The sequence below is a fragment of the Anguilla rostrata genome, chromosome 5, assembly GCF_018555375.3.
Source record: "Anguilla rostrata isolate EN2019 chromosome 5, ASM1855537v3, whole genome shotgun sequence".
NCBI lineage: Eukaryota > Metazoa > Chordata > Actinopteri > Anguilliformes > Anguillidae > Anguilla > Anguilla rostrata.
Genome location: NC_057937.1, coordinates 36,901,772 through 36,916,892, shown reverse-complemented (window position 1 = coordinate 36,916,892; position 15,121 = coordinate 36,901,772). Strand labels below are relative to the sequence as shown.

General features: G+C 42.4%; 1 protein-coding gene across 3 annotated transcripts; it reads right to left on the bottom strand.

The window, feature by feature from the left end:
- Positions 1-855: 855 nt before the first annotated feature.
- On the bottom strand, positions 856-14,219 carry LOC135255184 (neuronal acetylcholine receptor subunit alpha-3-like). 3 transcript variants are annotated; one of them, XM_064336018.1, is made up of 6 exons: positions 13,992-14,219; positions 12,262-12,401; positions 9,774-9,818; positions 4,777-4,886; positions 2,762-3,926; positions 856-1,263 (listed from the first exon to the last, which is right to left on the bottom strand). In XM_064336018.1, the coding sequence occupies exons 1-6, from the start codon at positions 14,050-14,052 to the stop codon at positions 1,213-1,215; spliced, it is 1,572 nt and encodes a 523-aa protein (XP_064192088.1). In that variant the 5' UTR covers positions 14,053-14,219; the 3' UTR covers positions 856-1,212. The 3 variants fall into 3 exon arrangements, with proteins under 3 accessions (XP_064192088.1, XP_064192086.1, XP_064192087.1); XM_064336016.1 differs by having other exon boundaries at positions 856-1,512; positions 13,992-14,218; XM_064336017.1 differs by lacking the exon at positions 13,992-14,219 and adding an exon at positions 13,303-13,398 and having other exon boundaries at positions 856-1,512; positions 12,262-12,398.
- Between the last annotated feature and the right edge of the window lie 902 nt (positions 14,220-15,121).

The window sequence follows — 15,121 nt, the reverse complement described above, 5'->3', positions numbered from 1 at the left end:
CTGACATTGGCAAACACCTGCAAAAAGACACTGGGCCTGATATGTACTGTACAGGCTCAAAACCTCCCAATCAATAAGTTAAGTTTTTGCAGTAGTGTAAGGTGACACAAGTTGTTGTCATCATGGAAGAAAGGTACCGCTGATTGACCACAGAGGGCACTGTTGTATATGTTTGTGGAGTTACCCGTGCTCGGATCTCATATGATGTGCATGTGGTTGCATATGGAATGCAACTCTGAAACTTATACTGGTGATAATGAATGGATTAATGGTTAATTGGTCAGGTGGTCAGAGACCTACCTAGCTTTATATATTTAGTAGCTAAAATTGTATGCTCGAAAGCTGTGACCAACTAGTGCTACAGCAGTTGGCCTCAAATTTAATTATTTAGACAACTGTTTATGGCACAGTCCTTTTTAACCCACATTGCAACTATACCTAATGGTAAGGTAGAGTTTCATATGTACTAATCAGTCTTTTTTAATCATATTTGTTATAGAATAATTATTTATCTTTAAGTATTAGCTATGCAAGTAAAATGATAAATAATCAGAAAAAAATCAATGGTGAATGAGTTTTTTTTTACTCTTGTTAAATTACATTAAAACTTCTAGTTTATGGAATCTTCCCGAATGAAAGTATTAAATGCTCAATTGCTACTCGAATCAATAACGCTGACCTATTGTGCTGTTTACCAATAAATGGTAAAAAGCAACAACAAATCAAATCTGCTGTCACTTACAAAGAAGAAAACAGCTGAAGAACTTATGTTTTAATTTGACTTGTTGTACAGCAAAATTATTGTAAAAGACAGAAAAGGGAATACAGTCCTGAATAGAAACAGACATACACATCTAAGTCAAAAATGCTAAGGTTTTATTTATTTTATTGTTTTTACCCTTTTTTCAGGGCAGAGGTGGTTGGGGGGGAGGCGGTTATGCCAATGGGCCATTTACACCTAGAAATGTTGACTTTGACATCATTAGGACTGGGCTCGGATTTAAAAAATAAATAAAATAAGACAACTCAGGTACAGAGTTTCTATTCTTGCTTGAGTAAAGGGACTGGAACTTCAGTGGAGGGGGGATCAGTGTAAAAATCTATTTACAGATACAATATAGTACAGTGAAATTGTAGATGTTTCTTTCTTGAACATCAGAATGCTAAAAAGCTCACCACATCAATTCAGCATCCTAGATAACGCATGTCCACTCACATGACACTGAACAGTTGATTGCAGCTCACCTCTACAGCAAAGCCAGCCTGTTAACAAAATTTTGGAGAGCGGTCAGGTCCGGTTTTTCTCTTCACAGCCCCTCCAAATTATTCTAAATCCTAATGATTTGGGTGATCAGATCATAGTTAATATGCAGTCAGAGTGCGTTATACATCCTCTCCCAGCAGGAGGGGCTGGAGGAACAGCCCGGCAGTTCCCAGTATGCACACCAAAATGAACACCCACAAGAAGATCCTGTCAATCACCATGGCGACATACTTCCAGTCATCCTGCACCTGAAAACCAGAGATTAAGCAGGAATGTTTCATCTTAACGAAGCAACACTCATTAGGAAGATTACACGTTATACCAGGGTTGCACAACTCTAGTCCTGGGGTGCACAGCTGTGGTCCAAGAGGGCTGGTCTACGTGCTCGCTTTTGTTCCAACCAATTACTTTAGTTTTAGCGTTCTGATAGCTCTGTAAACTACACTGGTTCACTCCTGTACTTGAGCACAGGAAAATATTTAGGATACACTTGCAGTCTGCAGCTGTAGCTGGTGCTTATTCAAATGTCGCATCAATACACGATTGAACTAATTGAATAATTAAGAGCAGAAAACTGCATACGTACTGCATACACAGAACACAAAGCTGTAACAGAACTGTTGTCAGTGCTTTGGAGATGTGATGATCGGGTGGCAAGCTGAAACTGATCATCACATTCTGACTTGCTCAATAAGTCATTCATGTATAGCTCCCTAATGTTTGGGACAATGACAAAAATATATATTTTTTATTGATTTGGCTCTGTACTCCACAGTTTTAGATTGTAATCAAATAATTCACTTGTGGTTAAAGTGCAGATTCTCAGCTTTTATTAAAGGGTATATTTATATATTTTGGTTCCACCATGTAGAGGTGTTTCTTCAATATGGTGAGAATTCTTTGGTCATCAACTGTAGAAATCCTCCTTGGCATACCAGGCCATTTGTGATTACTGAGCTCTCTAGTGCTCTTTTTCTTTTTAAATCTAATAGTTGATTTTGGTAAGCCAAAGGTTTGGCCTATGTTTCTGACTGTTTTTTAAAACATTTCTCGGCCTCATAATGACTTCCTTGACTTTCATTGGCACAGCTCTGGTCCTTACGCTGACAAACACCAATAACAGACTCCAAAGGAAATCAAGAGCATAGTATCATGACTAGATACTGAAAGCTCTCTTATACTTGAACTGAAGAAGCAATTTAATACACCTTACTAATCAGAAACACTTGTGAAGCCATTTGTCCCAAACATTATGGCTCCCTGAAATGGGGGGGTGGCTATGTATAAAAAGTGCTGTTATATATATGCTGAAACTAAAATGTACAAAAGTAACTTTTAATATATATGTGTGTATATATATATATATATATATATATATATATATATATATAATATATATATATATATATATATATGCATATTGTGAAAATTGTGAAGGCAGCAGTACTAGTATCCTTGAAAAACAAGTTATTGTGAAATAGAAGGTTCCAGACTCACCTCCTTAGCCTCATTCTGCAGCCTCATGTTCTCTGCGATGTACTTCACACTCTCGATGGCCTCCCTCACCTCTGGTGAGAGGGCAGTGAGGGTCAAGATCCCTCCATCCAGGGACTCTGAACTGGAGCAAGGACTTCCTTCACCACCACCACATCCTCCTCCTCCTCCTGCTCCAGCGATGGTCCCTCCACTGCCGCCATCCACTGGCAGTTTGGTGGTCCTCTGGCGCCAGCAGCAGTTGCAGCGGCCCTCCCGGCATAGGAAGCCGGTGCCGGCCTTGGCAGGGTCCCCGCTGAGATTGTTGAGGTTGGAGAGCTCGGTGCTGATCAGCAGGCGCTGCCGCGGGTGGAGGCCAGAGTTCAGGTTCTTCTGCTTCTGGGGCTGGAGGGAGCCGGCGGTGTGCAGGGCGCAGGGCGGGGGAGGCAGGAACTGGGCGGAGGAGGCCAGCTTGGCGGGGTCCCTCTCGGGCCGGGTCATGAACATCACCTTTGGGAGGAAGCCCAGGAAGATGCCGCGGACCCAACGGGGCATGGTGTGCGTCTTGGGAGTGCGGTAGTGTACGTTGAGCACGAAGACGGTGATGACGATGGAGAGCGTGACAAAGATCATGGTGAAGAGCAGGTACTCGCCGATGAGCGGAATGACCAGGGAAGTGGAGGGGATGGTCTCGGTGATGACCAGCAGGAACACGGTCAGTGAGAGGAGGACCGAGATGCACAAGGTGACCTTCTCGCCACAGTCCGAGGGCAGGTAGAAGACCAGCACGGTCAGGAAGGAGATGAGCAGGCAGGGGATGATCATGTTGATGGTGTAGAAGAGCGGGAGACGGCGGATGTAGAGCGAGTAGGTGATGTCCGGGTAGATCTCCTCGCAGCAGTTGTACTTGATGTCATGCTTGTAGCCGGGGGCATCGATGATCATCCACTCCCCGCTCTCCCAGAAGTCCTTAAGGTTGATGGTGGACCCAATCAGGACCAGGTCAATCTTGGCCTTGTCGTACGTCCAGGAGCCAAACTTCATGGTGCAGTTCTGGTAGTCGAAGGGGAAGTAGGTGACGTCGATCTTGCAAGAACTCTTAAAGATGGCAGGTGGGATCCAGGTCACATCACCATTGTAGCGTAGCAAAGCTTTGGTCTTGTCATCCACCTGGAAGTCCCCCACTGCACTGCGGGGAAAAACAGAGGTGCACAACAGAATATGTATTTTGTGTCATAACAAGAAGAATTAGCGTCAATTTCATTTCCGTTCAATCAATTCAGGATATTTAATTTCAATTAAATAAATTTAAAATTCTGGTATTTTATCAATATTTTTTAATTGATTAATTGAACTTCAATTTCTGAACTAACTACATTGAAATGGAATTGGTCGACTGATCCACTTGTGAGTGACCATGCATATGAAAGATGAATTTGGACAAAATGGCATTCATATAAAAACCAGTACCATAACGTATGAAGTAAAAACAAATTGGGAAGAGCATGAGGGTAAGTAGGCATAATGTTGCAGATTGCATTTCATAATCGAAAATCTTTGCCCAAGTCAGGAAACTGGCACCATGTAATCCTGTGCAAAATGGCTTTGCTGCTGTTACCAGTGGGCATCGTCAACACAAAATGAGTTTCAGTGTCCTTAGTTACTCTCTTTAACACCCATGCATTGGCAGTTAAGTGCTTAGCAAACTCAAACGAAGTGTGATTTTATTGGAGTGATTGAGCTAAAGCACTTTTCACAGGGGCAGCACAGCAATTTTCCTATTGGAATCTGCTTCCCAAACTATTCTGCTCCATGGTCTATTTGCTCTAATCACTACATGGCACGATACAACAGCGGGCTTAATTATGTCTATTCTTTGCACTTAAATATTTTAAACTTCCCCCCAACTACATATAAGACAGCCTGTAGTTTGATTGCAATGCCCTTTACATTTTAATAACACTAAAACTTGTTAGTGTTGAAAATGAAAGTTTGGATCTAACTGTAGATTTTTGCTAAGATGACAAAGCAGGACTTACTTATTGTAGAGAACAATATCCGGTTTCCAGATTCGGTTTGAAGGCACTCGGATGAACTCCACCCCTCCAAACTCCTTGGGATCCCACCTAAGTTTGTAGTCATTCCAAATCTTAAAAAGAAATGAAACGAGTGAAAACTTTTTGGTCTGTGATAGGACGTTGTGAGTTTTGTTGGACACATGACATTATTTGTACATTTTCAGATACATTGCTTACCACATAAGTCGGTTTAAAATTATCTGCTTATATGGATTATTGAGTTACTTACATTATTTAGTGTATTGTGGCTTCATTAAATCACACATAGGGCTCTATCTTACACCTGGTGCAAAGCGGCGCCAAGTGCAACGCAACTGTCTATGCTAGTTTCAGACCGACGCAGTTGTCATTTTCCCATTCAGCGCCCATGTTGTGGATATAGCAAATGTACTTGCGCCCATCTGAGTGCCTATGGGCGTGTTGGTTTTAAAATGAGGTGTGGTCAGGCACATTGTTGGCACATTGCTATCTTGAGGCAGCGGAAAGCGATTGTACGATTGACCAACAAAAACCTGGTCTTAAGTCAATGGCGCAGTATTTTACTGTTATTTTAAGGGCGCATTAAGATAGTAATATGCACCAACATAGGCGGGTGCACAACGCGCAATATTTTTTTAAAAAAACGTCATAATGGTTAATAATAATATTTATCAGAAAATCTGCCATTATAATAGCAATCCGCCAAGGTACAAGCTCACCTGGCTTTTAAAGGGAATGGGAGATGACACTTTGATTGGTTTATTTCATGTTAAGCCCAAAACACACCTATGATTAATTAAGAGATTAATTAAGTACAACCCCTTTGAACCATGCGCTCAGATTATCCGCCGTTACACTAGCAAAAGTGGATTTGGACACGCCCTAAGTGCACTTGCGCCATGTGATTTAGACCGTGCGCTTAAGATCATAACAAATATAGCCCATAGAGTTCTTGCATTCTACTACATACAATATGTCTTTAGTGCTATCCATCAAAACATATTATCCACTAAATGGAAAATCTAGAGGGGAAGAAGAAATCAACCTGTCCCTTAGGACCAGTCCTGTAGATTTGGAGTGCTCATCGTTCACCATTGTGAAATTACTGTGGGTCCCAATCTGTGCAATATCCTTGGCTGTCCAAAAATGTCATAAAATAATAATGATTTGCATCTTAAGCAAGCTTGGCATATCAACTGAAATCTGTAATATTTTGAACTTTGTAAATCTGCATCAGTGGTTATTGTGGGTTTGATATGCGCTGACAAACCACTGAGGAGGACAGTACAGATACAAGGCACTGCCTTCAGTTCTCCCGCATCCACTTCCATGACTCCATGGCTGTCCATGTCAGGCCACCTGTTAAAATCCCATCAATCCTGTCTCAGATGGTAGATCTAGGCCGTATTTCAATCTAGCATCGGCGTCATACAAAAGCCATGTCTGCTTGTTTTTCATAATATTTCTAACAATTGGAAAAAATGTCTTAACTCAGTAACTAATAATGTTAATCCTAAATGTTCATCCGGCCTAATTAAGCCATAAGAAAGTGATGGTATTCATTTCCTGAAGAAGTCCATGTTTGGAGACATGTTTTGACTGCTTGGCATGCATTTACTGATTTTGCAGCATGGTTGTCTCTGAGTCGGCTGGCTGTCATGCCAGGATGTATGACAGGCTATAGCGGCTGACTTGCAGACAAGCAGACAAGCTACAGGGAAGCGCGCTCCACGTTCAGCTGAGGGATTTCTGGGATAGCTTCCCTTCGCCAGCCTGGGTGATAGAGTTAGACGGCGAGAGGGGTCGACTGACAGCCCGAGGCAACACCGCGTAAATCACACCTTTCACTCCAAGGGCTTCTTTTTTTTTTTTTTACAGGGCACGAGCGAAGACACTTTTATGTGCTGATGACATTCTCATTGCTGAGTGGCGCTTTGTAACTGTGACCTTTATACATTACCCTCGCCGATGACAGCTCAAGTACACAGTTACCATTTACAAGAGCTCACAAATCAGAGCCGCAGAGGAGAGGGCGCTTCCATAGGATGACAGAATTCTCAGCTTCCTCTACAAATACTGAAGTCTTCCTCACACTTTTATATTCTGAACTCAATACATAACTAGCCTGATAGATATTCACTGGTTCCTTTTTTGGACCTCACAGACAAGTATTCCACAACCGCTCTTTGGCTCTTTGTGATGTCTGAGCTCACCAGCTCTCTCTTTCTTCTTAATGATGTTCCAAACAGTTGATTTTGGTAAGCTTAAGGTTTGGCCTATGTCTCTGACTGGCTGTTTTTTTTTTCTTCTAATTTCTCAGGCTCAGGCTCAGTCATTTCCTGGACTTTCAGTGTCACAACACTGGACCTCATATTTACAAAGGCCAATAACAGACTGCAATGGAAATCAAAAGGCTAGAATCAAAATTAGATGCTGAAAGCTCACTTATGCCTGCACTACAGACGCGACTGAACACATCTAACTTATCAGAAACACTTGTAATGCCCTTTATTCCAAACATTATAATGTCCTGAAATGGGGGGACTGTTTATAAAAAGTGCTGTAATTTATACATGGCGAAACCAAAACATATAAAAAATACACTCAAATAAAAGCTGAGAATGTGCATTTTAACCACATGTTGTTTGAATACAAATTGTGGATTACAGAACCAAATCAAGAAGAAATATGTGTTTGTACCTAACGTTATGTAGCTCACTGTAACATATATATATATATATATATATATATATATATATATATATATATATGATTCCCATTCCCTAATTTAGAATGACCAATCTTCTGCAACCACAGCAAACCCTACTGCTGATTTGAGAGAGTGTAGACATTGACAGTTCTCCAAAACGTATGGTTTCACCATCTGCTTCTTTTCACCAGGCAGACTACAGCTAAGAAGTCAGAGGAATACCTTTCATATGTGGCTTTGACTGCGACCTATGGGCACCCAGTTTACCAGCAGAGGTCACTAGACAGCGATGCCGTGAGGCTCATCCATGCACCGGTCAGGTGCTATGCTTTGTATGTTAACAGAATAACACTATGAGATTCAAGATCAAAATGCATGTTAACCTTTATAGCTGAAAAACTAAATTTAACATATGTTAAACTTAATAGGGGAATCTATCACCACTTGAATTCTAAGTGTATATCGTATATTGATGTAATCAGTAGTCATGCAGTCTTTACTTTGTTAAGCAGCATTTCCCCAAAGTATAAAACAAGAGCTGGGCGGCTTTAAAACTAATGCAGTCATTTCAATATTCTTAGGAGCATTCTAGAGGTTAATTATATAGAGGAAGAAACATATTTATGAAAAATTACTATACAGTGTGTTGGGAACTATGCCAATTCAAGCCCATCTCTGGCATATTGGTTATATAACATTTAGAAGGGCTTCCTGAAGTACATTTTTATTGTATGATCAATATTATAGTTTATGAATCTCTGCTGAGCTGAAAGTAACATTCAGAAGGCTAATAAAACATGCAGGCAACGTCTTCTTGGACAGTGACCTTGTGTAACAAGCTTGAAATATATGATGTTACAGTGGGAAATAATTGTTTTTCAGTGTGAACACTGAACAATGGACAACAATAACTCATACACTACATTTCCAAAAGTATGTGGACACCCCTTCTAATTAGTGGTTTTGGCTATTTCAGCCACACCCATTGCTACCAGGTCAGGTGCATAAAATCAAGCATAGCGCCATGCAATCTCCATTGACAAACATTTGGCAGTAGAATGGGTCATACCGAACAGCTTTTAACGTGGCACTGTCATAGGATGGCACCTTTCCAACAAGTCCGTTTGTCAAATTTCTACCCTGCTAGAGCTGCCCCAGTCAACTGCAAGTGCGGTTATTGTGAAGTGGAAATGCATAGGAGCAACAACAGCTCAGCCACGAGGCGGTAGGACACACAAGCTCACAGAACGAGACCACCGAGTGCAGAACCGCGTAGCGTGTAAAAATCATCGGCCCTTGGTTGCAGCACTCACTACAGAGTTCCAAACTACCTCTGAAAACAGTATCAGCACAAGAGCTGTTCATGAAATGGGTTTCCATGGCCAAGCAGCCATACATGAGTCTAAGATCACCATGTGCAATGCCAAGTGTCGGCTGGGGTGGTGTAAAGCACACCGCCTTAGGACTCTGGAACAGTCCTATGTCCCCACATGGACACAGGAAGATGCATGCAAGGCATCAGTGCTATTCACTGCACCACCATGCTGCTCTTCTAATGAACTTGAAGATGGAATTTCCTGTCGGTGCCAAATGTGTTGTTCTCTCTGAGATGACCAGGAGATGGCAGTATATTGAATGATAGTGTGGTTTAATTGCAGATATTACCACCCATATGGAGGGCATTAATGCATAAGGCCTCAAAACTGTACACAGTTCAATTCTCTCAGAACATGTACCATTAAATATTAGCATATGTCACTATTAAAATCATGAACTGTGTGCATACTGTTAATCAGCGTTATAATGCCTTCCATTCAGTATCATAGGAATTAATCCTCCAATGAATACCATGAATGTTAATTGAATTATTACAGACATTTCTATTGCTTTTTTTTTTCCAAATTAATTTTTCTATTGATGGGCAAAATACCAAGGAATGATTTATCTGTAGAGATCTTGAAGGACACAGATGAGTCATGTGTTCCTTATTTTGGCAAACTAGATCAGACACATTAGAAAACTAGTCTTCACCAGAGGTTTTAAAACCACTGAAACCTGGAAATAGCTGTGGCTTGCGTCAATGCTGCACCAACCACAGAAGACCAATCGGTGATTTTAAAATCTCTCTGCGTATGAACGCATAAGTGCTCAAAAATGTTCTGGGGGACTGTAGCACAATGGGAGAATCTTATTGCCTGAAATTGATTCATGACAGAGTCTACCTTACAATCCAATAAAAACCAAAGTGTTACGTTGAATGAAAACTTACATGCCTCAGCCACAAATTGGTCTCCATGATCTGATTCACTTCATCCTGAAAACAAAAGACAAAACATTCACAAAATGACAGACTGCGAACTATGAAGGCGGATGACTGTTTCACAGCTTTAAAAAAGGAAACACGCTAACAAAAAGCGTCCTACATAATGTGGAACGGAACACTCAGTGTTCTGATTATGACATTTCTCTTTTACGTAACAGGAGGCGCCCTGCGCTCAGGCTCCAGGAATAACACCTGAGGCCTCTAAGCCGCTAGCGCACAACGTGTCACACCTGAGGACCGCAGGCCTGTGCGCGCGCGAGCGTTCCGGAGCAGCACGTGAGCTCAGGGGCTGATCTGACTCTGCCCTGCTGCTCTGGGGTGGGTGGGGGGAGCGGGGCTGCTGCTCATTCGGCACGCGCCTCCCCCCGCTGCCGTGCGGAAACGGGGCCCCCGGCTGGGATTCGGGGCGAGGAGGTCTGGACTCCGGCCGGCCTCGGGCCGTCACTGAAGCACGAAACCGCTCGCGCGGGGAGGGGACGATTCCAGCTCTCGTCGGAACGGATGCGGGCAACGCGGAACCCGGTGATCTTAACCGGAGCCAGGCCCCCCCCCCCCGAAGGACACGCAACCGAGCGCCCGCTCGCACCCGGGATAATGGCCGAGCCGTCCAATAAATGGCGAGCGGCGGCATCTGAAACGAGCCGCCGTTGTAATGCAACCAGGGGTGGGGGGAGGGTGGGGGGGGTGCTCGCGAATTGAAGAGGGGGCGTTCGAGGGGAGCCGGAGGGGTGTAAATAACTCTCATCAATCAAAACCAGAAGCAGGCGTCTGCCAGATCAGCTGAGGTCGGGGGGGAAGTTATCAGTATTTTCCAGGCCCACATCATTGTCGGAAATGAGCTTGTTTGGATCACGGCCCAGATCCCTGGGACAAAAAAAACATACCCCTTAAGGCATTTATCTGAACCTGGAAAGATGTGCGGGTCAAAACTTAAAGATAACGTTTGGTAAGTGTCCCAATTCGGACGTGACGCCCAAGCAGACTACTTGCCCATAATGGTTTTTGCTCTAATTTTTTTAACATTGAAAGACGGCAATCTGTCACTGTTTTCTGGTAAATTATCGTAACCCATACATCAGTGTTGGCCAACTAGGCTGTGCACGGCAGTAATATTGGCAGTCTTATTCAAATTATGAAATGACATTGTGTGAAACTGGATTATGCACAATTGTGGTGCATTAGATCTGGAAATGACTTTGTTAATTTTTACAAGGCGATTCCATTTTAGGTCTCTCTAACTGAACGAATGTATCCACCTCCTCCTTAAACAAATTCCAGCCATTTTTCTTGGACATTTAATACCAGCAACATCAGTCAATGGGTCTGCCTAAATATATGCAGACATGCTGCACCCTTATTATACAGAAAAAGCCCCGCAGAATCTGATGCAATAATGTAGAATTCATTTGCGAACATTTTAATATTCCACACCCTTCGTACAGTACCAAGCCTTCTCGTCGTTTAATTAAAGTCATGCGCTCTGGGGCAGCCGAGCGGGAGTGTAGCCTTTCTCCGCTAACCTGACAGGGGGAATAACAGTCAATATCTCGCACAAGATCCGCAGCCGTTCGTTTGGAGCGCCATTGGCTGAGCAGCGGGAGCCATCTGTGCGGGGGGAAGGTCGTACGCGGAGCGCAGAGAGCTGACATCTCCCATCTTCTCCTGCCCTGTCGCACATCCAAACTCTCCCCCCCTCCGGTGACGAGCACCTTTGAGTCTGTCTCATATGGCGGTCTCGTATGGAGGGAGTCCCTGCTGGGAGGATCGGGGCGAAATGTAGGGCAGCAGTGTAGTATAATGGGTAAGGAGCTGGTCTCGTATCCTAAAAAGCTTCACAGTTTCCATTCCCGGGTAAGACACTGCCATTGTGCCCTTGAGCAAGGTACTTAACCTGCATTGCTTCTGTATACAGTATATCCAGCTGTACAAATGGATGCAATGGAAAGGCCATGTAAAAGTTGTGCAAGTCGCTCTGGATACGAGCGTCTGCTAAATGCCTGTAATGTCAAAATCAGTCCGGCCACGCTCTGAGGCTTTGGGTGGCGGGTCCAGCTGATGCTCTCCCGCATCTCAGCTACTCTCCGCCCGTCTCCTGTCCTTTAATGCCCTCAGCCGCGGACCCGGCATTTTTTTGGGGGGCTTAACCCCCATGGATTACTGCATGTTCATTTAAGGAAATGCGGCGTTGCTACGTGACAAGCACGACTGAATGGTTTATTCATGCTATTACTCGTTCTCCCCTGCCACGGCCACCATTCTCACAGCTCTCTGATGTACACACCAATGTGTCTGCGTGCATTAGTCAGTAATGTCAGGGAGAAGATGAAAAAACAAGACCCTTCAGTGTCAGAGGGAGGGAGGGGGAAGAACTGAGAGAGAGAGTGAGCAAGAGAGAGAGAAAGACAGAATGAGAGAGAGGGAGAATTATACTCACCACTTTCACCAGTTGGGACATGGACACCTCAAACTGCACAATGACCGGATCGGAGACGTTGGCTACCGGTCGGATGTACTGGTTGTACTTGGAGAAGATGACAGAGAACAGCTTGTGCTCTGCTTCAGATGACATACCTCCTGCAGAACAGACAGGAAGAGTCATCACTAAGAGATTGTATGAGACAAAGTGCTGCCATCTTAACATCTCTTCCAAAAACTATATTTTTTTAATCTGTCCCCGGAGAACATGGCTGCTCCTTTCTCCCTTATCACTTCAAGTTCAGTAACATTCTTTCCCAGCTAAGAGGGAAGTTTCTCACGACATTAGGGAATATCTCTGTAAAACTAGATTGGTTCTGACATGACACTGTGGCATGACTGTTCACAAAACACTTTTAAAATGTTAATTCTGTTGGAGCAGACATACTGCTCAGGAAGCAGTCTCTTTGCTTTTGGTGTGATTAATAATTTCCCACAGAATTTATAACTCATTCCTTGATTGAGGCAAAACAGTACCCATGTGATGATGTTACATATGAGATTCTCCACCACCAATGGTCATATACTGTATAGTCATTAACAGGTTCTGGTCGCTTCTTCTGTCTTTGCTATGTCTCCTAAAATTATTTGCATATGCAGCTCTTTAGATATTGAATATTTAGACAAAAAAACGGCATATAATCATTTATGTTCAATCATTGGCTTGTTTGTCTTCGCAAAAAAGATCTGCTTGCTATTCTTAACCTCATACAGACAATTCGTGCTCAACATTTAAATATCAGATTTCACGCCAGGTTTACCAGCGAGGCAAAACTTTTGTCTTCCACACGCGTTGCACACTAACACGCAAACTCAGCTCAAAAATGAATTGAAATGGAAGATGGAAAAACCCAACCGAATGGAGAATCACCGGAAAGAATTTGATTTGCCAAAGTCCAAAGTAAATGCAAGAAAATGGAAATCCCAGACATGGAGTAAAATTTCGTTTTCAGCACGTTTCCAAAAAGTTTTCTTAATAATAAGGTAATAATAAGGTAACTGCCTTTTCGTATTCTCCTCGATTTTTCTCTTAGATTTCAAGCGTTCTTGCTGAAGAGCGATACCATGCTGAACTTTGGAGGCATAATCTACCCAACTAGTAGCAGGGTTGCTGCAGGCGCATGGTTTAAAATACCCGTTGTTCAATTAATCAATGTAATCCGCTAGTTACGCACTAAATTATTTGGATGTTATTTTATTTATTTATTTTTTTTTTACGCGGCAATTTGAAAATAAAAATAAAAAACAGTTTATCATCAGAATCGCAGATTACTAATTATTGTAATGAAACGGTAAGGCAAGGCAAGTTTATTTATATAGCACAATTCATACAGCAAAGGCAATTCAAAGTACTTCTTTCTTAAAGCTTTTCGTTTTTTTTTCCATGTAGTAATCCATCTTCAGTAGCCTAATATAATATCCACATATGCAACTGCGCCATGAATAGGTCCTCCAGCTAATGTTAAACAACGATCGGCTCTGAAATGCTTATTTTAACTGAGCTCATTAAAAAAAAAAAATCAGTTGCAGATATTATATGTAGATTACTTACTGTAATTATTTTATTTTCGTGTGAAATTTTATACGAACAGCAACAAGTTCAGACAGCGTTATACAGTTTGCATTGTGTGTGAGTCAAAAAACAGCAAGCGCTGCATGAATAGAAAACTCTGAAAGACCCCCACTCACCCGGCACGAGGAAAAGAAGAAAAGGACCGACATGGAAAATCATCCAATAATGGGATTTCATTGTAGTGTCCTCACAATTTCTCAGAAATTAGTCCTTGGTTCGTCTGAGAGCGGACGAATGGACAGCGGATAAATGGGGATGGGAAAGTGGGGAGCGGGGAGAAGGTGGCGGTAGTCTGCGTACGATGTGAAACATACTGAGAGCGCAGTGAAAGCGGGAGGAGTGTGAGACCAGGAAACTCACTTATGGGGTGGGGGGTGAAAGCGAGTAAACCGTTTGGCAATGACAAGTGTGAGGCGTATTTGAAGCTAAATGTTCTCTTTATTGACAAGGTGCTCATGGATTCAGTTGTGTTTATTACCACTGTGTGACTTACGAGAGTGAACTGACTCTGAACTAATGGAAATCATGCGGATTTCCATTAGTTCAGAGTCAGTGATTAGTTATTTCAGTCTAATTGGCTAGATCTTAACGAAGGAATAACAGCAATAATGTGTATCTAACATGGTTCAGCAGTTACATGCACAACCGTAGGGACTCGTGATGTGACGGCTACATAATAGGCATACAAAGTCCCTGTCAACACTATAGTGTCATGGACAGCGGCTAACAATTTACATTTACGCCGACATTTAGGCGACATTTATTGTTGTTTTTACAGAAACCCACTGACATTACATTCTGGGCTACATTCATACAGTAATACGTATAAGCATACAATAACAGTAGTTAGGTAGACTGTCTCCAGGGTCTAAACAAGAAGCAACCCATAAAATGAGTCTTACCCTGTGCTTATACGTGTATTGGAATAAAATATTTTACTGAAATTTTAAGAAGCTTTCTTTTCCAAATGAACCTATTACCTTGGACAGATCCATATGCGATTCCCAATGACAGGTAAAAACCCAGTGTTCTACATTTACATTTTTTATGAATAAATTGTGCTATAGTTGTCAAAAGAGATGCACTGAAACTATCTTCTACCTGAACAGGGTTTCAGCCATGAACAGTAACAAAACTGAAGGCCCAGATGATTAAATGTTTCTGTTTATTTATGTTTGCAATATTATGACAGCAAATAATATCCACTACCAAGGTAAACAATAATTAATTGGCCACGGAGTCAACA